Source organism: Ruditapes philippinarum, unplaced genomic scaffold, assembly GCF_026571515.1.
Source record: "Ruditapes philippinarum isolate M1 unplaced genomic scaffold, ASM2657151v2 ctg3014_1_1_1_1, whole genome shotgun sequence".
Taxonomy (NCBI): domain Eukaryota; kingdom Metazoa; phylum Mollusca; class Bivalvia; order Venerida; family Veneridae; genus Ruditapes; species Ruditapes philippinarum.
The window spans coordinates 332,033-358,923 of NW_026851588.1; the positions used below are offsets into that span (position 1 = coordinate 332,033).

At 31.4% G+C, this 26,891-nt stretch overlaps 1 protein-coding gene across 2 annotated transcripts in view; it reads left to right on the forward strand.

The window, feature by feature from the left end:
• The first annotated feature begins 6,913 nt into the window (after window positions 1–6,913).
• Window positions 6,914–26,891, forward strand: part of LOC132754087 (uncharacterized) — a 51,013-nt gene continuing 31,035 nt past the window's right edge. For both annotated transcript variants that reach the window (XM_060744715.1, XM_060744781.1), the window contains exons 1-2: window positions 6,914–7,804; window positions 20,864–21,171. In XM_060744715.1, coding sequence (XP_060600698.1) covers window positions 20,880–21,171 — 292 coding nt within the window. In that variant the 5' untranslated portion in view covers window positions 6,914–7,804; window positions 20,864–20,879. The remainder of the gene's footprint in view (window positions 7,805–20,863; window positions 21,172–26,891) is intronic.

Consider the following 26,891-nt stretch of genomic DNA (forward strand, 5'->3'; position numbering starts at 1 on the left):
TTATCTATAGTTTATAGAGGACGGTACACTAGATTACTACTAGTAATTTCACATGAGTATAGAGAAATCCCAACTTAAATAGTGCATAGTGATACAAGTAAGCGGTCCGGAATCAAAAATGATATCAGTGGTCTTATATTAAGCCTCAGAAATTCTGTCATTCTTATTTTTCATTTTTCTTTACTTATCTTGTTACATATAAATAAAGTATCTTTTGCTCCATTCCTCTTTGACAATTGGTAAAATTATAGTAATTTAGTATTTGTGCGCATGTCAAAATACTACTTTGTTTACATTTTGCTACTGCTTTGCTACGATACATTGATGCATGTTCAGTGCTACTCTCTTAAGTTGTTTAACATCTTTAGTGCTTTAAATCCATTATCAAACCATTTTTGAACACGCATTTGACCTTTCTAATAAATATGCATTTCTGATGCATAATTTGCCTTAAATATAATTATACTCACTTGTATAAAGTGCGAAATTATGTGATTTTTTAACTGAGCATTTAGATCTAATTGGCAAATTTTACATCAAAATTTGCAGGAAAAAAAAGACTAAACGTTGGTTCGATTTTTATTGAAATTTGATAGTCATCAGAACTTTGATTACGTGTAAAAAGTAGTTTTGATAGTATTAATCAATTTACAATTAAATGACTGATACAAAATATTTCAACATTCTCCTTCAATAAGTATTCAAAAAATATTCTTAAGACTATTTCTTTTTCAATTCAGTATATGAATGTTATAATCTGGTCTCGTTGTGTAACAAAATTGAAAAATGTACTTTTTCATAAGTACATGTATGACAATATAGCCGTTAAAAGGAGAACAAAAATATTACTAAGGTGACATAACCAGTGTATACACAGAGCACATTGAACATTATAGGGGTTACCTCCCATTTACCGACATGTATTTTCAGTGTGCAGAATATCTTGAATTTGTACATCCCTGGCATAGGAATCTAGATTTGTTATAGAAACAGGTCTGGTGAATTGCTTGTAACAGATAGTATAAACAATGAATTAAATTTGTTTTGGTGGAAATGAGTAGTTAAGAAGGAAGGTGAAGAGGATTAACTTTTCACGGCATAAATAAGTAATTGGTATACTTGTTATCTCCCATGTACGAATTATAGCCATCAGAACCGACACCTTGGCAGTGATCCACCTAAACAATCCATAAATGGTTATTTATCAAGATTGCGCAAACAGAAGCAGTCAGCCTTTGCATGTATTTGAATTCATAACTTCAGATTGACGGAATGACACATGTTAAGAAATATATTTATGCATTTTTCCATTGTCATGTTTTAATCCTTTGCTCATCTTAATATGTATTGAAAGATATGCTGTGCATAAATCTGATATTAGAAAATGTTGATAATTGCTACATAGTCTCTTTGTACATATAAAATATACATGTTTTGACTTCACACAAATATGTTATGTTTTAAATCCTACATTCTACACACTATAGGTGTCATTATAAATACAGTGTCATTAAAAAAAACTTGCTACAGTATAGGTAATAGCCCAATTCAGCTTCCAATAGATATATTTTTTTTAATTAGACGTATTCAAAAAAAATATGTGATTAAATTTTTTACGCACGGATGCGCATAGTAAAGGTTAAAAACGATTGTGCCATATGTTAAAAAATGTTGCCCACTTTAAATTATATAACGTTCAACTAGGCTTACCATTTAATTAAAGAACTATCATAGGAAAAGAAGAGTATCCTCACTCTTCGAAAAACATATTTGAAAAAAAAATAAGCATATCCAAATGATTTACAGACTATTACTGGTTTTATAGCTAATTAAACTTACAGCTATTATAATTAGTATAAATGAGACATGTCATTTATCACTGTAACAAACACGTGTTAATTATTGTAGATGAACGCCACTTTTCAGTTCGTTTTTTCTTCTTTTTATTCTTCTTCTTTTTTTCTTCTTTTTCCTCTTTTTTCTTTTTCTTCTTCTTCTTCTTCTTCTTCTTCGGAAGTTGTTACCGCAGCTGCTTTTGGTTTTAATAAGATTTATATATACATGATCAATATAAAGCTTCAAAACCCGATTAATTTCGCTACATATGTACATTGACTTATGTAAGTGAAATTTAAAGGACAGGTCACATTGAGTATATTACTCGAACACATTGATCAGTGTTTTCTATCTATCACATGACATGTTTTTATATATAAAAAATAATGATATTGTGAAATCCGTAGTAACAAAATAAATCATCATCAGATGTTTTTGTTTTATTCAGTGTAACACCATAAATATAAGGAACGCATACATTTAGATGAATTTTTAAACATTCTACAACAACAATCCTTTCATAATTTTCTTCATTGTTCATTTATTATCAATACAACACTGACAATATGTTTCCTCGGTAGAATTTTATTTATCACAGTAGCATGTGTAAAACCAATACTATGATACTAGTACTTCGGTATTAAGAGTAACAACATGTACACCTGGCCCAATGTCCCCATATATTGACAAATATCAAAGAAATATATACAGAGTCATCATGAATAAGTGTATGACATTACTGTGCAAATGGAATGGTAAATACAATTGATTTGTGGAAATATAAATTGTGTAGCCACTTGATAAAAGATACAATTTTATATATAAAAGTTGTGTGCCACTCTTATACTGACCATATCTTAATCATGGTTTAACAATACAAGAAAATAAGTATGTGACAGAACCTCTTTATAATTTATAATTTATATATTGTAATGTGAGTATAATACACACATTTGGAAAAAAATTATTAAAACACATGCTTAAACAAGTGAGATACTTCGTAAAAGATACGCCTTAAGGATACATTATATTTGGCTATATTTGAAATGAAAAAGAGCAAGGACTAACTGCCCTGCAATAGATAGATAGATAGATTTATTTCGGCATAAAGGTAAACATGTTACATGATAAACAAACACAATATAGATTAAAACAATTACAAATAAATAAATAAATAAATGAATAAATACTATATTATGTAAACCATGACATGTTCCCAAAACCAAGGATAACACAAAAAAGAGCAAGCTCTTATTTCCATTGTGGTCCTTAGCATTTGGTGGCATGACATAGAGAGGTATTTCATAAAAGGAAAAAAATATCACAAATTATAAGATAAATCACATTAATGAAGGATATCATTTAAAATCATCACAATTTAAGATGTAAGGTATTGTAAATAAAAAGTCATTATCACATTAAGAAATAAGTATGTGCATAGTAAGAAAGGATTACATTAAAAAAAATATCACAGTTGTTATGAGTATGTAAGGAAACAACATGCCATAGATTACACTATTAAAAAAAGATAGAGTTTTTAAAGTCTTAATAAAAAATTTAAAACAAATATCAAAAAATGAAACAGTAAACCTGAGCCGAAAAATAATTCAATAAAAAAATGAAAACATAAAATTTTCTTGCAAGAAATTTTAAGAAAGACACTTAGATGCTATTTAAAAAGTGACTTTTGATGGCTACCTTAAAACGATGAAATTTGTTAATTTCAGTTATGCAAGTTGGATTAATAATTAATTAATATCATGGCATATAACCCGTTTTACCGGAAGTGAAGATGAAAGCAAACAGTCTACGGCCGAAGAAATTCAATCCTTTCAATTATTACTAGTAATTAATTACCGACCTATTTGATTCATTTTCGTGCTGTTATAAGTTTTCAAATCAGTCGTGTGTGTTTCGCTAATTTAAAAAAAAAGTTAACTTGCATTTGGACAAACTAGTGATCTTTGGGATTTGCTATTTATTTTAATGATTAACCCGCTCATAATTTCTTATCATCTTCTTTAAGAGCGCCCGCTTGAATGTAATATATATTTGAGTGCCAGTGTATCTTCTACGTTGCCCAGTCTTCTTGAATATAACTCAGTGCCAGTTTATTTCATTAATTTCAAACAAGTATCATAAATGTCAAGCGGCTTGAATATATTTAAGCGCCTGTCGATTTTAAATTATTTGTTTTATGTTATTTCGACAGCTGTATATTCGTCTAAACACTATCTTCCACATCATCTGGCTCAATTTTGATGAAAGGATGCATTTCTTTTTTTTTAATTCATAGTAAAAGTATTAAAGAAAAGAACTCCTAAAGAACATAACAATTAAAAATATTTGACTGTTATCAAAAGCACATGACATGCGCAAGGCAAATCAAATTAAAATCAAATGAACATCATGGACTTTCTTAGCCAAAGGTAAAGTGTTTTAACTGTTGTTTATTCATTAAATAAAACACTTCACATTGTCTTAGACTATAAAATAAAGCTGCTTTTGGCTGATTTTCTTTAAACCTGTGTTAAAAATAAACTGTAACAATATTGTACATTGTTTTATACTTTTTGACATTTTATGCACGTTAAGATTTACCTCAAGATGTCCATAAAACATCTGTTATCTTAAACCACTGTCAGTTAACATCATAATTTCTAGATTGCTAATTACACTTGCACACCTTTATAATTATGACAATTATGTATACCTTATGTTGCCAAGTGATAAATTAAAACAAAGACGTTGAAAAATTCGAAACTTTCGTAATATTCCAAAATTGCACGACATTATTTTTAACGTACCTAAAACGGTCACTGCGCATGTCAAAGCTTGTGACGTTTTAATAACATTTTCATGTTTCATGTCGGATTTGATTTACATTATTTTTTATGCAACAGAACTGAAGGCATCTGAATATTTTATGTTTGGTTCGAAACTTGTGGTCACGTCGTGATTCTACCAGCTAGACACACCTCAATTTGCGTTTATGCATTAATAACTTGTTTAGACAGTTTGACAGACGGGCGTAAACAAATTATTTATTAAAGACAGTGATATGGTTGAAACGTCGATAGCGGTTTGTACTTCTTCAAAGAACTTTCTTTCACACAACAGCAGCGATGGCCTATGCCTGAGGTAGCAGAATTAAAAATCGTTCAAGCTATACCATGCACATGATATAAACATGATACTAGAAGTTGAATGACGCTCAACTTGATAAAAAAATACAATAAAATCTATAGGGGAAAATGATCCATGTGAAATTTAAAAGTAAGGATAGGTAAAAAAAAGTGAAAAACTCAAAAAGAAAAGTGTCATAAAACATCGTCTCGTCCCGTATATTTCTGATAAGAGGCTATAATTTTATAATCCCAAAGTGCGGTCGTCTGCCTGATGTTAAAATGTATATGTACCAGTGTTACGCACTTTGGGGTTAAACTTTAACACCAAAGTGTGTTACCCAATTAGGGTTGGACCCCAAAGTACGTAAAGCACTTTGGGGTCGGACTCCAAAGTGCGTTTGACCCAAAAGTGCTGTGTTACAAGGCTCTAATACTGAGGAGATCGGGTTAGTTAACATGTTAAGAAAAAAAAAAGAACAGAAAAAATGTTCCGTAAAGTAAATATGAAAACAAAGTACATTAAGGCAAAACACTCTAGTAAATATTTAGTGAGCGGAGTTAAAGAATAACGAGGAAGATGGATAGCCAAATACTAAGGTGTAAAGATATAAAGTCTGTGAAATAAACTAAAGCTATATTTCAAGCTATTTTTATTGCCTTGCCTGGTGAGATTCACCATATACAGTAAAGTGAAAAGTCTGTAATCCATCTATACAGGGCTTAATGAAACAATTTAAATCGGAAGAATGGCGAACACCTTAACTCCGATATACCACTCATAAGAATAATATATATACGTAAAATAAATCATAATTTTAAGAGTCTTTCATCAATGTTAAATTTTTGGGTTATTTTTAAAGCTTGCAGTTAGTATAAGAACATGCGCAAAGAACATGTGCAATATATAAGTCAGTTTTTGTTAAATTTTTAGTTGAACCGACACAAAATTGCTAATTCTCCGATGCTTTTTGACGATGATGGGAAAACACAAGTGTCCTCCTTTACATAATATATTAGCACGAGCGTTCATTCAGTGACTGTCTACTAACAAAATAGATAGACAGTAACGTAACCAAGATAGACGGACAATAAACAAGACAGACGGACAGTCAAGATAAACGGACTATTAACAAAATAGAGGGTCAGTCCAGAAGAAGCATGGGCAGGTAATAAAAAGTTGGAGATGGACGGACAGTAACCGCAACGGACGGACAGTTAATATGGTGGACGGACAGTAAACGCGATGGACGGACAGAAAACGCGACGGACGGACAGTAAACGCAATGAACGGACAGTGAACGCAATGGACGGACAGTAAAGGCGATGAACGGACAGTGTACACGATGGACGGACAGTTAACGCAATGGACAACAGTAAACGCTATGGACGGACTGTTAACACGATGGACGGACAGTAAACACGGACGGACGAAGTAAACGAAATGGACGGATATTAAACGCGATGTACGAACTGTAAACACGATGGACGAAGTAAACGAAATGGACGGAAATTAAACGCGATGTACGAACTGTAAACACGATGGACGGACAGTAATCGCGATAGACGGACAACGACCAACATTAATTACATGTAGATTGATTTTTGACAAACTCTGTCGGAAACATGTTACGATCACTTTTTTATCATCTCTTCAATATAAACAGACAGCTCGAAGAATATAATATACAATGTATCAATCTATATAGTAATCAGAAGAAAGAACTTTCACGATAATTTTAGTGCAAGTGTATTTTTTCATGACATTTGAGATATCGTGATTATTGTTTTCTACGCGGTATGTCTTGAAAGGTTTCTCTGACAAGGTTATTCAATTATTTACATTTTTGAAACATTTAGGATATAAATCAAAGTTTATTTAATTTATTAGAAATCTACTCCATTTTATTTCGTAACAGGTGAACAAATGACCTTAAATGAACCCACGGCGAAGTCTTCACTGTAAAATATTACCGAATATTTAAATAATAATGTGTTAAAGAAATTCATTTACTGACGTTGATTTACGATCTATTATATTAACTACGAGAGAGATTGTGTAACAACGTTGTTCATTTTATATTCGTGAACATCGGTACAATAACTGTTCTTAATGACAACCGGGCAACATAACATAGGTCTTCCATGTACCTACCAAAGTGCTACAACATTTTAAGCTACTGAGTCGATGTAGGGACAAACATTTTTTTCTCTGAACGTTAAGGGATCATTTGGTTCATATGAAAGTGCCCTGGGGTAGTGTTTCGTGTTTAAAACATAAACTACAAGAGGACATTACTTGTATTTACTATGTTTGATAAATTTCGACAAGGCAAAGCAAGAAAAAGTAACTAATGTTGACAAGACAAGCCGGTGACGAATTTTGTTTGACGGTATCGCGAGAGCTACTCTTGTGTTGAAATCAGTAACAATTAAACAGGAATTGAACCAAACCGCCATATCAGTTCATAAATTTCGAGAGATAAAGACTCACAAGAATGTTTCGTAGATGATCCGCGTCGAGAGACAAATTCCTTGAAAGAAAGGATTGCCTTACGTTACATTGTATTGGCACTAAAACGATAAAATAGTGTAGTTCATTTGATAAAAATCGTATTTTGTGTTAAAGCAAACTGAAATGTTTTAAGGAGAAAGAAATTGAAGAGATAATCTTGACTAAAGCAATGGCGAAATCACAAGCGCTTTCAAGTGATAAAAAGGTGATGGATTTAGGGTCCGAGTATAGCACGAGCAGCGCTTTTGAGAAAAAACCTAATTGGGTAAATTTAGCACAGCTTGATGGACCGGTAGAAGACTCTTTAACGAACAGATTTCTCTATAAGGTATCTATATTTTTCTACTTAAATCATTATATCATTTTCTATAAATATATGTTTATTGTTTTGTTTTTACCATAAGTCACGCCTCTACCCTCACCCGTTTCATTCTTGATTGCAGATTAAATGGTAAAATATATAAATTAGAGAAAATAGAATCCCTAAAGAAAGTCCAAAACGGCAAACTTGAAAATGTTGCAGGCTCGGTTTCATTGAGCCTGTTCATGGACGATACTGTTAAGTGCAAACTACTATCCACGCCCCCTTGCACCGGCTTAAGCAGAATTCAACAATTAAACATGAAAATGGTGAAATTTTGAATTAAGAAACATCTGCAGATATACGGCGGTCATCATGGAACTTTCAATGTGACACTTTCGTGTCATTCCATGAAAAGCGGCGTATGGTCCCCAAGCAAAAGAAAGCATGTAACGTAAACGAGAAAAAATGACCGAAACTAAACAAAATAAAATTTTGAAAGGGGATTAGAGGTTATGAAGCCTGCATATCACAGACGTCAAAAGACAAATTTAAAAAGCAGGCAACATTTCCTAAGATTTCCTGAAAATTAAAAACTAAAAGTACCACAAACACAAAAATAATGTCGTGCTGAACGATCTTCAAGGACTGTTTCATGCGTAGAATATATGAATGAATTGCGTTCTTAAGATAACGTCATTTTACCATTATGAATGAAGTTGTGTGTTCATGCGTAGCGCATATAGCGCATATAAGAAAAAAAAAGGTGCGTAATAAGAATATATTAAGTTTTCATAATTTCTATTACAAAAATAATTGACATGTAAGATGCAAGAAAAAGAATCAAACACCGCCTATCGGTACAGACGAGAATATCTAGCTCTCGGGTAACTGTTTAGCGGAAACTCTGCAGAGCCTCGTAATCGCCGTAAACAGTTACCCTCGAGCTAGATATTCCGATCTGTACCGGCAGCCAGTGTAAGATTCTTGTAATCATTATCAGGATAAGCTACAAGTGCGCTCATAATGTTGTTGTTGTTGTTGTTGTTGTTGTTGTTGTTCACTTGTGATAGTGTATGGAGAGGAAATACCCGAAATTGAGATTTTAGGTTCCAATGTCCGTAATCCCACATGCTTCACGCGAGAGTTTTTTTTTTAAGGAAAAACGTTATTAAATTTACCCTGAAACATAAAAAATACATAAGCAAATAAATAAGATAATTAATGAAACTTCAAAGTATAATAATCTATAATCTATAAATTGTTATAACAATAAAATTATAATGTATTCATAATCATCTTAATTGCATTTATGGTATGACAAAATATGCGTAAACTTGTATTAGTTCAATTATAAAATACGGTCCGAGGATATTGTTAAAACTTTATATTTTACTGTCTTATCCCAAAACGTCTTCGAACAATTGTTTTCAAATTATTATTTGATGTATGATAAATTTCAAATTATTATTTGATGTATGATAACTAAACATTGTATCAACAAACTCACTTCATAAAAAGTCATATTGTCATTAATTAACATTTAATTGTTTAATCATAAAAGGATGCTCAATTGTCGTAGAATATTTATTTGAAGTTTAATTGCTAAAGTATGTTTATATAATTATTATAATATCATCTGAAACTTACAACAATTGTATATTTGAACAGTACATGACATGTAACCTTACTTTGTTTTATGTTCAAATACAATATTTGTCAATAATAAAGACAGCATTGCTCTAATCTGTCTATGAAATAATTAATATGAAACTTGTAAAAGAATACGTTAACACTAAATGTTCATTTTAGAATTATCATAAATTGATTTATTATAAATGTTCAACAACTATTCAAAATAAACAATTCAGAACAAACAATGCCAACATATTTATTAATAATAAATTTCTTTATAAATAATAATATCAGGAACTTTTTTTACATCCCTGATATATAGGCAGCATTGCTTTAATCAGTCTATGAATAATTAATAGGAAACTTGTAAAAGAATACCTTAACACTAAATATTCATTTCAGAATTATCATATATTGATTAATTACAACTGTTCAATAACAATTCAAAATAAACAATACAGAAAAAACAATGCCAACATATTTATTACTATAATAAATGTCTTTATGGATAATATCAGATCCCTGATATTATTAGAAGTAGTGAAACGATAATCTTCTAGGTCGCCTTACTCTTTATCTAAAGTATAACATGAACAGCTTATCATGTGAAATATACATGAATTATGTCCTCTATAAGTCAACCATCTAAATTTATTTCAGATCTGTTTTAATAACCATATCCATCAGGTCAAAGTGACGACCAGTGTAAAGAAATAGCCACAAAAATGTTTAAGGTAGCATAATTTACGTGAATAACACGGTCGTATTGTAAATTAAAAAAAATTGCTTATATTTTAATGAGGTTTTTTTAAAAAAAGGTAATATAAAACACAGTTCATTGACACGTTATTATAGTTAAATGTGTTGTATTAGATTAGTAAAAGTATTAAACTACAATGATATACTTTTATGTCTGTAAATGCAATGTATTCAAAGGCAACTGTTGATTTATCGATTTACAGATCAGTTTCTTTTCTTATTCACACCATACATAAAATAAAATTATAGGAAACAAAAAAAGTGGAATATGGTATTCGGTTCAAAGAGTGCAGCTTCTACAAAATTTAGATACACGTGTTCAGGCAGGAAAGAAGCCCATGTTCAGTGCAAGTGTTACATGAGACGCGTAAAGGTCGCCTGCTTATAAATGTTGAGCACCAGTCAGAACATTTGTCAAAATTTTAACAGTATATAAAACTTCTAATTAATTAATATTATTACAAAATCAAACCAAAAAAATGAATATTGATCCAAAGTATAACAAATGAACCGGGAAGTAGTAGCAAAGTATGTTATGTTACAAATGCCAATGTATTTATCGACACCAGCTCAATCGGTTAGAGCGCGAGACTTGTGATCTTGACCTTTTGGGTTTGATTCCAAGACTGTCCAAATAAAATTACTAATCAGTCTTTCGGATGAGACTATAAAATCAAGGTCCCGAGTATAAGTGCTTAAAATCTTTGGACGCTAAAGAACCAGAAGAAGCTTCTGGAATGAAATTTGGGCATTCCTCCAAAATCTAAAAGGACTAATACTCTTCTAGAGGATTTGCCAATTTGGGCAACCGGCGGTACGTTTTATAAAGCTTGCGCCATTATCTTGTCTCTCCGCCTCTGACTCCCTACATGCTCTACTTTCGCAGTGTTATCTATGCTTTTGAGGATTCTTGTACTTGCCTTGTTGCCTTGTCGACATGAATAGAATAACTATATTACCAACAGAAATATGTATTTTATTTGGGCTTCATCTAACAATTTCACCCATACATTACGTCGATTACTTTATATTGATTAATTTACTTAATATCTCGCCACCTTGTTCTTATTAATTTATGCAATAGTGCCTCTCGTGTATAAAGCTTGTCTTTTCTATGATTGATTTAGTTGATCTTGACGCCTTACTTGGTTAATCTGTTCTATGTTTTTAATTTATCTAAACCATGTTAGTAAACTTTCTTACTGTATTGCCCTGTTATTGAGCTTATTATGTTTGAATAATTAATAGGAAACTTGTATTAAAGATAACCTTAACATAGATATTCACTTTCAGAATTCTTATCTAATATAGATTAATTACACCTGTTCAATAACCAATCTTACGATGACGTCAGCGTCGGGTGAGTGATAACAAGTTTTAAAACGTCGGAGCGTCATAAAATTATTAATATTGAAAGTAATTATTTTTCAAATGAACAGTTTTAGACAAAAAAAATAATAGACAAAATCAGATTAAATTTTCTGGTCATTTTGATATAATTTAGATATTTTCTGTTGTCGGGAATCTTAAAATATGAGTGAGTATGAACTTCGCGCAATAACCGAAGAAGCGGAGACGTCTGAAAAAAGCGCTGGAACATGGATCCGATCGCTATGAAAGGAGAGACTATGATCTTAATGTAAAGAAATCATTGAAAAAGAAAATTACATGCAACAGAGCGAGAAGATGTAACATTAATAGAAACTGCTGGTGGTCTTAGAATTATTCTCAATACGGGTATGTACGAACTTTTTGAAACAATCTGTAGGATACAATTCCACAGTTCTGAAAAAAATACTGAACAAATGCCAGAAAATTCTTGTACATGACAAACAAGGCAATCTTGTCGTAAACAAATATAATAATTACATCCGAAGACAAGGATATACACTTTAAATATGTACCATTCCAAGTCGTCATGTTTTGATAAATGCGGAAACAACAAAACGTGTTCTCTGAAAAAGACTTTACCAGAAAATACTAAAAATACTCGCAAGATCACTTAAAAACCAATAATAATCTGCTAAAGAAATCAATGAAAACATTTCAACAGTTAATTTTGTCAAGTAAATCAACAAATACTCTCTGAAAGAATGTTCAAACTGATACTGACGGCAATCACGAGCAGCATATACCATTAACACCCTCCCTGAAGTGAATAATGATAGAAACTCAACCATTACTGAAAGAGAAATTTGTTGACCGATGACAATTCAAGTCCAATCAAAGATATGTTAACAGGACAATTTCATTCCTCTATCCTAGATAATGCGTAGTTAGCAGCTAAACAATGCCACTTAACACAAGCACGGGGCTTTCACCAGCATAGGCTGAAATAACAGCACTGCTCCTTGATTAGACTGAAATCTCAGGGGCCAGAGGATAAATTGCTAATGATTGAATGCGTGAAGTCGAACATATAAAAAACCAACACCGGAGGTAATCAAGAACAATTTCTTCGGGTAAATTCCTGGTCTGGTTCAAAGCATACAGTTCTATTTCAGATCATCTCGCGTACAAAGCTACTGTTCCTATCTAACAGAACGCTCAATAATAAGAACTGACGTGGGAAAAAATAAATCTTCCTCATCTCAATCTCTTCTCTCCCTAGAATGAATGCTGTCTCATAGATTACTCTACAGACCAGTACACAAGAAGACAAGTACAGGACACAAACCAAAACACATGTGAAATATATAGAGCCTTCCATTAACAAAGTTAATGATTCAGATTCACCAAACAAATCCAACGGGTCCAGTAGATGGAAAACTCTTATTGTCGGCGGATTTCTATTCTGAAAGGAATTCATACACGAGCGTCTGAAAAACAATGTTGATGTGCTAACATGTCAGGGAAGCAGACAAGTGATGTGTGTTTTCGTCTGCGCAATTTATGATTTGCGTGAATACAAAAACATTGTTATTTACGTTGGTGGAATGATGCGGCAAACGATGGTTTCGTTGATAAAGTTTACGAAGAACTCAAAGTTACCGTTGCTTCAATGCGTGATAAATGTGCTATCTATCTGTGTACTCTTTGTCCACGCCGTGATACAGATGTTGAACCAACTAATCGCGTAATTAAAGAGAGTTTGTGAAGATACCAGGGCTACATTAATCAACTGCTTTCCATCTTTCGTCTATGGTGATGGCAGTACAGCAAAATATTACTACAGTCGGGATGGAATTCATCTTAGGTTCTAAAGGAGCAAGTACTTTAGTAGCTGTAATCAACAAAAACACTTCCGATAATAAAGGAACGTGATTCAAATGGACATGGTCAAAGACGACCCTTCTTGGGACCAAACACAAATGAAAAAATTCAAGGTCAGATTGAATAACTTTATTCACTGTAATATTTGTGGTTTTAACAATCACACCACAAGGGAATGCAGACGAGGCAGGAGGTGGTAGGTTCATGCAGACAGACATAATATCTCATATGAATGTACTAAACAAATTTAATATTTTTTCAAAACTTTGCAACACTTGTGATAAATTAGCTTGTGAATGTCAATTCAAAAACCTAAATCATTCTATATCAAGCAATAATTCAAATGTATAGATCTTGATATAATTTTAACCTTACTTCCTCACATAGTGACACAAACTGGTTGTCGGTTGAAACTGCTTTTAATGAACCTGTTAGTAATTATGTAACATTTTCTTTCAGCACTAAAGGGTTGCATATAAGCTTTCTAAATGTACAACATCTTATGCCCAAAGTTGATGAAATACGTATGATACTTAATGAATCAAAATGCCCCAGATATTTTTGGTTTATGCGAAACATTTTTATGTGATTCAGTAGAAGATAAGGATCTCAAATTGATAATTATACTTTTGAAAGGAGAGACAGGGTATTAAAGGGTGCGGTGGAATTGTAATATATATCAAAGATACTGTTTCTTATAGAAGGCGAATTGACATAGAGTCGAAAAATGTGAATCTGTTTGGTTACAGGTTAATTTTTTCACACAATAAATCTGTACTGTTAAATTTCTTATACAGGCCACCTAATAGTACCAGTCTTGGATTGATTTCTATGAGCAGCAATTAATTACTGCAGAATTAAATAATCTAAGATTTGTATGTAATTGGAGATATGAACATTAACTATTCATACCCTAACAATTTTAATAATAGCAAATGGGCGCATATTGTTCAAGATTTTGGCCTCGAGCAATTAATCCAATCTCCTACTAGAGTAACTACAGATACATCTACTATAATTGACCATTTGTACGTATCTTCCCTTAACCATATTCATGATGTGAGTGTCTCTAATTTAAGCTTAAGCGATCACTATCCATTGTCGTTTACAATAAATTGTGTTACAAGAAGGGAGGCAAATGCTTTTCTCGCATAAAACGATAAATTATCGTTCTTTCAAGAATTTTAATGAACAAGTATTTAAAGATGATTTGAATGCTAATAATTTTGATATGATTTGAAACTATTGCAGAGCCAAATAACTCACTTGATGTTCTATACAATATGATTGAAACATTTATTTAACATACATGCGCCTGTAAAAGTAAAGCGTATTAAAAGGACTAAACAACCAGATTGGTACTCTGACGAAATTAAAGAGGCCCGCAATAAAAGAGATCACTATAAAGGTTGTAAAGACTGGATTAATTATAAGTTATGGAGAAATAAATTGCCAGGCTATTATTAAAAAGAGTAAGAAGATGTTCTATAAACAAGCAGTTGAAGATTCGAGAGATTGTAAATATTTATGGCAAAATTTAAAAGACATATCAAATGAGAATAAGCAGCAACCGTCTTTACCAATCACATTAAACATTAATGATGTTCTTTTTTGAAGGAAATGTGAATGTTGCAAATGCCTTAAATACAGAAATTCAAATCTAATTAAAAATCTTATTTTAATGTTAACAATTTTTCGTATTTAAAAGATTTTCTAGATCATAAACTTAGACATAAGCAATTTGACATTGATTTCATAACCACATTTGAAGTAAGCAAATATATTGACAACCTTGATAAAAATAAATCTTCTGGCATTGATGGGAATTGGTCCTAATATGTTAAAACTATGTAAAGACTCTATAACGAGAGCAATAACTTCAATTATTAATCAGAGTATTTCACTAGGTATATTCCCAGATAAACTTGAAACTAGCACGTGTTATACCTTTACACAAAGGGGAGATAAGTCAAACCAAATAATTATAGGCCAATATCTATTCTCTCCCAACATTTCAAAAAATACTTGAAAGGCATGTTGCAAATCAGCTAAATAATTATCTTCATATATACCAATATCATTAATGAACACCAGTCAGGTTTCCGGAGACATCATTCTTGCCAAACGGCTTTGATCCGCCTTTATAAATGCTTGGCTTACGAAATATTGATGATGAGAAATATAATAGGTGCTGTATTTTTAGATTTTAAAAAAAGCCTTTGATTTAGTTGACCATAATATACTGATTCATAAATTAAAACTTTATCATTTTTCTGAAAACTCTGTACAATTTTTCAGTCATATCTCTCTAACAGAGAGCAAAATTGTAAAAGTCAACAATGATAAATCTGAAAGCTTACCGGTTATATCAGGCGTGCCACAGGGCTCAATCTTAGGTCCTATACTGTTTCTTTTATATGTAAATGATATATCAGTCACTACGAATTCAGACATTGATATGTATTGCAGACGATTCAACATTACACATAGCTGACCAAAGTTTGAGTAATATACAGTCTGAGTTGCAACTAGACTTACTAAAAATACAGCGAATGGTGCACTCTCAATAATATGGCCATAAATCCAGAAAAAGACCACGTGCATGCATAATTGGATCAAAATGTAAAAATAAATAACATAGGCAATCTTTCTCTGCATATTGAGAATTCGAGTATAAATAATGTTCTTTGTCAAAAGCTACTTGGATTGCATATTTAAACTGTCTATCTTGGAAAACACATATTGACAAAACATGTTCTAAGCTTGCTTTCTAAAATATCTCTGCTGAAAAGAATTCAAATATTTCTTACACCTGAAATGAAACAATTATTTTATAACGCTTACATTGCCCTACTTTTTGATTATGGATGTATTATTTGTCCCATGTAACAAATCAGATCTAAATAGAATAACAAAACTACAAAAAGAACCGCTAGAAATTATTTTAAATAAAACCCGTAAAAAAAATCGTCTCTTGATATGTTTCAAAAATATGAAAATGGTTATCTTTTCCAATCTAGATGTAAATACTTTTTCTGGAATTATGGTATATAAAAGCGATGAATGAATTAACGCCAGCATATTTTCTAATCTAATTCCGTTTATCTCAAAATAAAACTTACTTACTAAGATCAACACATAAAAAAAGATATTATGCATAACGACCTAAAACAAATTATTTGAAAACGTACTTTTTATTATTCTAGTATGGAGTTATGGGAACACTATTCCTTTAAAAATAAGAATCTTTTCAAGTCTTAAATTATTTTAAATCACATTTCAAACATTTATTATTATCTAGAGATGAATTATAGAAAATTTACCTATACTATAATATATATATATTATGTCTGTCTTCTTTGTTGATTAAGATTTATGAATGTTGTAATCATTACAATTGCTTTAATATGTCCGTTGTTATGTTTATGTTTTATTGAAGGCCTTGTTGAAAATAAGATTTTGCATTATATGTGTTGTATCTAATGCTTTGATGTATTGTCTTAATAAGTTACCTTCGTTAAATAAAGAGTTTATTATTATTATTATTATTATTATTATTATTATAAGCTACGCCCCTTATGATGTTTGTATGATGTATAAACTTTTTTTCTTATAATTATAAATTATTATGCAACGAGTTCAGATATCATGAAAACAATCAAGTGAGCGACTTTCCGTCAAAATAATTTCATAAATGATGTACAAAATGAGAATGCAGTTTCATATTATCAAAATCATTATGACTAAATTGAAATTGCTACACTTAGTTTTTTACTAATTTATTTCATGAAAGGTGCAAATGTTTTTATAAAAAGGTATTAAGAATATTTTTTTATTTGTTATAAAAACCGCACTCATCTTTCAATCATTAAAATGGGAGTCATTGAACAAGAGATTGTGATGAAATTAGTATATAAGTGATATTCGGTGTCGTATAGAAAATTCTTTCTTGTAAATGATCTCTAGAGACAAGTTGATTGACTATATTTCTTATCATATCTAGATTTTAAATAAAGTCAAAGTTTCTTAAATACCTTAAGGTAGTCTTGATAATTATATATCTAACTGTTCAAGTCTCCATGACATTGGAAAGTAAAATAGATAAAAACGGAATCCCTAAAGAACGCCAAAAAACGCCAAAATCGAAAATGTTGCAGACTTGGTTTGATTGAGTCTGGTCAAACAATTGGTGTACAAAAATAATAATGAATATATTTCCGATGTTGGAACTGCAATACGTCAGGCGGTGCCGGCCAGCCCCCATATCTTGGAAATTGCTTCTAGTATTTATTACTAAATCTTTCCTTAGATTAAATAACATCAAGGCAGTCATTCTCCTGACAATTATAAATCCGTATCCGCTGATTCACGTAAAAGAAAAAAACGTTGCAGTTCCAAGCTAACTTTTGATCCGAGTGATCCAAATATTTCGCTTTCCAAATTTTTTAATGTGTACCGCTTAAAATAAAATATAATACAAAATAAGAAAAATCTGGAAAAAAGAGTAATCCCTTAGAAGCATTAATCACAGCAAAGTTACATGAAAATTGCAGACTCTATTTAATTGAGCCTGTAGACGATGGATAATGAAAAATGTCCTACATCCCTCACGCCCCCAATCACCGTCTTGAGCGCTTCTCAATTTTCAACACTATATGTAAAGCAATTAGTGATTTCTAAGGACCAGAAAAATATAAGAACTCTGAAGTGAAGTAGAAGTCTAAAATATACGAAAAACTAACTTTTCGGAGAGCCTAAACATTTACTGGAATAAACAGAATATATGTACATAATTTTCTGTTAATCACAAAAAGACAGTTTTTCAAACAAAGCATTATCAAAATGTTGAAAATACGTCTGTGGTTTGCAAATGCAAATCTTTGACAATAGAAGTTAGAAATTTTATTGAAAGCAAACTACAAACAAGGGAACAAAACGAATTGTATATTCAATACAACAAAAAAATGTATCGGAGACATATTAAATGTTTAGTAAACAAAACTGATAACCATTTAATGTCAACTAATATAATTTAATTGTGCATCTTAAGTAATAAAATCTTTACGCTAAACAACGTTTCAAAAAGACAAAAACTCACTGTTTGTTCTTAATGCTCTTACACAATTGATGAATAATTCATTAGAATCTAAAGTTGAACAGTATGATAGAAAAACGAGCTGGTCTTGAATATTTCGACGTTCATAAATCTGTCTATTTTACGGCATTTATGATGTTATAAGTATAACTATCCGTTGTTCGTTTTAACAGTTGAGAGAACCGCTAGTTATAAACGCTGCCAAATAGATTACAAATTACTGTATAATTAAAGTCATTCTAACAGACATTCTAGCGACTTTTATTGTGCACAAAATATTTCTTTTGAAACTAAAAATTGAATAAAAATAATAAAAGAAATGCAGTGATATTAATAAAATTATATTTGTCAAGGTGAAACGTGTAAAATAAGTTGAACATTTGCAATAAAGGGCATACGTCAACGCATTGTCAGTTTTTCTGTGCCGACAATGACAATTTTCTAAGGAAAACTGTTGTTACTGTACGAATTATATCTAGACATACTAAAGAGCACATTTTCGTTTAGTTTGTAAGCATCTATCTGTACATACATGTAGTACCTTAGGGATAACATTCATTGACCCCGTAACGTCTTATGACTTCATTCAAAGTAAGTCTATATGAAAATTATTTTAAGGTAAAATGTCACCTGTTTCCTATACTTTCAATAAGTAAACATATGTTTAGATAGATCAATCAATAATATAAACATTTTCCTATTTTTCAAACGAATCTCATCTTTTAGAGTGGGCTGTTAACTGTTCCTGTATTTTAGGCGGATCTTATTTATACAGTTCAAAACAGTTTACATACACTTTAAAAGAGCTCAAAGTAAATTTTCTGTACAATCAAATTAAACGTGATGTAAGTCGCTCTAAATCATTCGTTATTAAAGATTTATTTGACACAAGAAAAGTCATCATCAAGGTCAAATTCAACTTAATTTCAATATTGAAATTGGTCAAAAATATTTTATTTAATATAAAATCGTCGTTTTTGTAATTCATTCGATGTAGAAAATGAATTCCATTTTGTTTGAGACTGTAAGTTTATAGTGATTTTAAGAGCGTGACACGAATAAAATCATCCCGACAAAGAAAAGTTCGGCATTATTCGTCACTATCTGTGATAAATAGTGGATAGCAGTAATACCACAACTCGTTTTCGTATACGAAAAATGACGAATTCATTAGAGATATTTATATATTGATACATAGAGAATACCATGTGTGTGTCTGATATTATATAATTTATCATGCAAGGCTGAGAAGAAAGAGCCAATTAAGCCCTCCATTTTTTTTCGTGCCGAGCCTGATACATTTTGTGACATTAAGACACGTTTTTTGGTATCCTTTTTTATCAGGTTTTTAATTTTAATTTGTGTTTCTTATTTTAGAATAACAAAAACCTGTCAGGAACCTCTCAAGTTCATGCGCGCTGCGCGCAATTATATGCAAAATTACAGCCAATGGTCATATCGATAAGAAATAGTGCGAAATATATGTGTCAATTGCAAAAGAGACTTTAATTTTTAAGATTCTGTTCTATTCAAAGGTTATCATTTTAATATTTTCAAAATAGTTATGCCGTTCTCTTCCTCTCATTTCAAAGCGTATTAATGAGGTGTCTGATAAAGCGTGGGGGTGGGGGTGATAGAATTTTAGATATGTATTTATAAATAAAAATAGAATGACATAAAAATTCTTTTTCCGACCCTATAAAAAGGAACTTAAATTTTTTTAAATGTTGCGAAAAAAATTTGGCGGTATGTTTTATTGAAAGTCTTTTAAAAGGGCTAAAAATATGATCTAATTTACTTATACGGATTAAATATACCATTTTTTTGATCAAAGAAACCAAATGGAGATTTTCCGTTTTTTTTTTCGACGCCCACCGAATATTTAAAAGACTTTGCTCGAATAAGAAAAATTGTTGTTGATTTTTCAAAAAAAAACGCGAAATTGTATTTTTTTGTAGTTTGTTAGTTGTTTAGAATTGTTATACTAATAACAAATTGCGAATTTTTTAAAAAGTTATTTCCTTTTTGCTTTAAATTACGATGAAAACTAACTTTTACAACATCTATAACCTTTTTATAACCCTGATTAAGTGGGTTTAATTATAAAACATGTTTAAAAACTTTCAAAATTTCTTCCAATACTTAAGACAGTTAAACTATCAATATTATCTGTAAATAATACATTCTCAAGCTAAGAAATTAACTTGAGAAATTAAAAATTGGATTGAAAGTATTTGACTCATCTTGGAAAGTTATTTGTTATATGTATGAATCATTTTATTTATTTTTTTATTTTATTTATATTTTATTTTATTTATTTTTTATACTGTTTCTTTTCCTTCGATTTCACACTGTTGCCTAAATTTCTGATATTACCTTCACAGCCTGCATTACGTTTCCATGGCATCACTGGCGGAATTTGGGGTCAAGGTCTTTCGGACGCCCATTCAGTCACCTCCGAGTCTCGTCCCAAGCTATCGATTTGTGGACTCTCTGGCGTCACCACACCATGGCGGTGACGGGGCCAGTACTAGTGACGTGGATACACTTTACAACACAGCAAATATTCCGGCGCGATCGCCACTTACTCTGCGGCGGAGGAACACGGTCGCGGTGATTGTAGTGGCGATAGCTCTCCTTGCCGCTGTAGCCGCAATTACCGGTGTTATTTTACACTTCCTGCACCCAAAAGGTAAACAATTGTTGTTATGTTTTATGTTGATAAATTACGTTTTTAATAGTTCAATTTTTGATGTGCATAGTTGTAGGTGGTTATCAAACGTCCTCGACATCAAACACAATTGTAATAGAGGAAGAATTGATTTTTTGTCCAATTGTTTCTTTTCATGGATATCGCCATTTGAATCTTCCCCATCATTATATGAGTTGCATTTCCTCATGTCTTTACTTAGATAGCGTAAGTTATTGGTTGATCTGTGTAGAAATTTGGTATTTCCAATTAACCAAGCAAATAATTGTTATGCTCATTTAAGTAACATAAATAGTGTAAGGTGGATTAGGTATTACTGCTCCGATGCCTAGCGTAGTTGAAGATGATGGTGATAATTTTTTACTAAAAGTATTACAGTTAAACAGATGCTTCTCTTTTGGTTTTTCAAAAATAAATACCTAAAAAGGGTAATTGTTAAAATATTTTTTAAAATATTTTTCTTCTAATATCGTAATTTAGTAAATATTTTTAAAAACCATTTTATTTTTATAATTAATTATTAACGATTCCCCCTTTCTCTTAAAAATTTATTATATTCATTATAACTGAAAAAATTAAAAAAGTAATAGTTGAATAGTAAACATGTCATATTATCTAAATTGCTAATTAAAAATTGACAAAAGGTAATCGATTACCTAAATTATCAAACCACGTGATCATTTGGTTGGTGATCCGTGCTTTTGAGGACTCCGCCGACGATTGGTTAAGGTCGCTGACTTCTAGACACTTATCGCTCGATGCTTTGGGTTTGAATTCGGCGAGGGGCTTTGAACTTTGTTGTGTAGGGAGCCTTTCCAACTAACTTACGGAAAGGGTCGGTCCTCCCACTCTTGCCTGAAATACCCGCATTCCCCAAAATATAGACAAATAAATAAAATTTTAAATAAATTCATTAATAAATTAAAATCAAATATCAACCGGCTGACCTTTTTAAATAATTTGAAACGATGTTACATTATTCTGAAACGTTTTGTCATATCGTTACAAATATGTTACCTTTGGATTTAATAAAAAAACTTCAGACTTGTTATCAATTACTGAAAGAAAACAAAGTAACCCTATGACAATATCACTAAGATTAAATAACAGTATGGCAAGCATTAATGCCTATTCTTATTAATGTTAAGATAGTGTAAAACAGTATAATCATAATAAAAAAATAAAAGGAAAACAATCAAAATAATCAGCTAGTTTAAAAATCAGTCAAATTCATGGTATATAGAAGAAGAAGTCTTTTTTATATAATATCGTAAAATTTGACAAATTTTAAAATTTAAAGATTGTGTTCAATTGATAATATATTCTTTGAGGCCATACACTCGGACAATGCTAAAAAATATTTAGATGTAGGAGAAACATTTTTAAAAAAAACCGTCACATCATCGAAAATTTGCGCCACAATCTGCGGTCCCGTTCCCGAGTTCCTGTGGAAGAAAACGAGTTGAAGAAGACCTGTCTTACTTAAAATGCCAGTCAGATTTCAAGCCTTTCGTCTACGTATTATTTTCTCTTCAGTGTTCTTTATACATGTCCTTTATAGTTGTATGTTTATGATAAGTAACTGTAAATGAATTTGATTTTACGACTGTTCGATTCTGTTATAGTATAGTACACGACATATGTATGTTGTTGTCCTCGTAGTTGATAAGGACATACGGTCAGTTACATGACAACTCACTTGTAAATATATGTTTACATCATTACTTTACCATGTTTATTAATAGTATAATATCTTCATTTATCATGATATATGTTAATTATTATGTATGACGTGCATGGGTACCTTGTTATGTACTTGTAACTTATTACATAAATTACATTGTATAGCAATTATTAGATGATATTACATATACATTATATCGTTTTGTGTTATTAGTAATGTTTTATCAAACAGAAACTTTTAAATTATTAATACTTAATACTTTTTTGTTTCTTTACTGCTTGCAAAATGTTTCTTCTTAATTTGGATCGTTTATTCTCATCTTACTATTCTCACTATACAATACGTAATTAACAATTACAATGTACTATAAAATACACAAAACAAAACTATAACTCACACATAATTGTATTAAGAATAGTAGCTGCTTTTAGTGACATTATGCTCATGTTTTCTCGCTGAATTGACTACATATTTCAAAAGACTGACTGTTCTAATGATGATTGAACAACAATTGACACTTAAAAATGTTTAGGATAAGATATAAATATGCTTAAAATATTAAAAGTCTGCCCCACTCTTTTTATAAAATGAGCATTACAGCCAAATACCGGATATTTACAGAAATTTCTATTGGCTACATGAGTTTTGTTATCGTTCATGCGAAGTAAATTATAAAATTGAAAAGAATTATGCAAAGTAGTGCCTAATTTTAACTTTCACCTGCACTATATACCTTGGATTGACATAATGTCACTTTATTAGACGCCGCTTGCAAGCGGCGTCTAGTAGATATGCATTTGTCCATACAGCAATGGGGAAAATTTTAGACTTGATTTTGTGTATTATTTTTTTAACAAAATCACACTGTTTTTAAATTTTCTAATAAAAATAGCTTTTATGATGTACAACATGTCACAGAGCTTTAAGGGATTAGAATAAACGTTTAACTGAAGTGATAGTGCCATGTTTGAATATCATATTCTTTTTATCATTATCTAATTTTATCTACATAATAAATAACGTGCCAATGAGCCAGTCTATAGTCGATCGTTCTAAAACTTAACCGTTGAGAGAGGTGACAACTGAGGTAGTGTCGCTTACTTTATTTGCTTCACCTCTGTTGAAGTTCGTCTCCGCCTTAAATTGTCATATTAAATTTGATATTATGCTACATATGCTAGCATTTAGTCTTCGTTGACGGGGTAGAAGGGAACCAGGGCAACTTTGATCAATATCACTTGTTGAATCATTAAATTACAAGTTACAAAGCCTAAACCACGCCCATTATCAAAGAGGCGGTTCTCACTCAACCGTTAAAAAAGTACAACAAACCGGTTCCGCTACGGCCTGTAAGGGGAGATCACTGCAGAATAGTTTGTCCTCAAAATTATTCGAACATTATGCAGTTCGTACCAATATTTAAATGGGTATATTCTCGGAATTGAATTTATTTTAAGAATACCAATCATTTCAATTTTATTTGTTATTCAATTTATTTTGATTCGACCAGACGTTTCAGTCTTTGTCGCAACAGACAAACATTTAAGAATTTCAGACCTGGCATTATTTTGTGAATTTATGCATTAGGTTCTACTTTTTCACAAAAATATGGAACTTTATTATGAAACAAAGAACGAGCACATACCAAGAACATGGAGAAAAAAATGATTAGATTAATGATAGAGAATGATTTTCAATGCTGATTGACTGTCCACATCATTTGGCGGCGTCTTTGATGTGCAGCATCAACATTTAACTTGTTATTATTAGTGTACGTTATTTCAAAGTGACTGCAGGTCGAGGAATTGTCTGCGTTATTGTTGAATGTTAGGATCTTTAAAGCACGGAAAGATACAGTACTGTGGCAGCTCCTATACTTCTTCCTAAAGGCTCATTGTGCCACAGAATAGTTTTATATGTTTAAATAATGATTTTAGAGAATTTCACATGAAGAAAGTAGTGTTAAATGTGAAATTATTTGTCATAAAAGTAGCAAAATGTAAACAAAGCGGTACTTTGACTTCAATACAAAATAATAAATCGCTGAAACTGTACTTATTGCCAAAGAACAAAAGAAACATACGATGAGATTCCGATAATTGGTCAATGAGTAACATTTTTGAAGCTATAACAGGACGTTAAAATTAAAATATTTTTGAGAAATAAAGATAAAAGTATTTTGGGGGTAAAATGGACCTTTAATCGTTGATTGTTGTCAGAAGTGAACCGAAACTTAAAAATGTTCACCTCTTTATTTTTGTTTACATTGTTGTCATTACCGTAAGAGTCTTCATCTTTATATTTTCATTTGCATTTTATATTTAGCAATTTGTGCAGATATCTTGCATGACTCCAGTACCTAACTCAAACTCTGAAAATAAAGAGTCGTTTTTGTAAGTCTGTTATTTCTCATCGGTTTATGACATAGGGAAGAAAAACAAAAGAGGCCTTATACGCGGTAATAGAGGTCAATTTAGAGGTCACATTAAAAAAAATAAGTGCGTAATATATAACTAAAAAACACTCACCTGAAAAATAAAAAGACATACTTTCAAGAGATTTATGGATTGCTAAATATCAGGGGCTATAGGGCAAAAATAAAGATTTCATTAACGGCAATATAACATTCCTTGATCAACGGGTTTTATTGACTTAACAAGGTTGACTGATGTAAAAAAGGAGGCATAAAAGTTTCAAGGAAATGCCAATTATTATTCGGCCTACGTAATATTTAATGATCAAAGAATATGAGCCATTCAACAGCTTTTTAACTACAACTTTACCTGTCTATGGCATAAAATTTATTTCTTTGGCTATCCTCATTTTAAAGAAGAAGGCAAGAAGAAGTGTGATTTAAAAATTTAAAAATATGCTCCCTGGTAAACAGAGTTTTGAGAACTTTTGACCCCGTAAAACGTCGTAGAAATAAAATATAAAATATGTACAATATCGCGTTAATCAAAATATATGCTTCAAGAGTGTATCTTACATTTACCGTTTTAAAATTATGCCAAAATTTAAAATTAGATTATGAAATATCTACACAGCATCGATCTGGTGTAACAGATATTTTTCATATATAATAAAATGTTTTTATATAATCGGAGCACTAAACATGTATATAAAAATCCACATCCTTTAGAAAACGTACATTTGTCAACTGAAAACGTAACTAATACAGTATGTGAGAAGTTAGCAGTGAACAGTGAGCTAAGCAAAAAGGCATTTCAATTTATATAGGGAAGGCAATGATCTGCTGTAATGCTCAGCTGTTTTGGGCATCTAGCAGGGGCATTCCTAAATATAGTGTAAAAATGCTCTGCTGCAAATACTCAGCTTCTGTCTTTTGCGCAATCTAGCAGAGCATTCCTAGCTTTAGTGAAAAAATGCTCTGTTGGAATGCTTCAGCTGGCTAGCTAAGCTGGCGTGGTAGGCAATCTAGCAGGGCATACTAAATATAGTGTAAAAATGCTCTGCTGGAATGCTAAGCTGGCTAGGCAATCTAGCAGGACATTACTAAATATAGTGTTAAAAAGGCTCTGCTTGATATGCTAAGCTGGCTAGGCAATCTAGCAGGGCATTCCTAAATATAGTGAAAAATGCTCTGCTGGAATGCTAAGCTGGCTAGGCAATCTAGCAGAGCATTACTAAATATAGTTGTAACAATGCTCTTGGCTCCTGGAATGCTAAGCTGCTAGGCAATCTGAGCAGGGCATTCCAAAATATTTGAAAAAATGCTCTTGCTGGAATGCTAAGCTGGGCTAGGCAATCGTAGCAGAGCATTACTAAATATAGTGTAAAAAATGCTCTGCTGGAATGCTAAGCTGGTAGGCAATCTAGCAGGACATTACTAAATACAGTGTAAAAAAATGCTCTACAGGAATGCTAAGCTGGCTAGGCAATCTACAGAGCATTACTAAAATATAGTGTAAAAATGCTCTGCTGGAATGCTAACCTGGCTAGGCAATCTAGCAGGGCATTACTAAATATAGTGAACAAATGCTTTTCTGGAATGCTA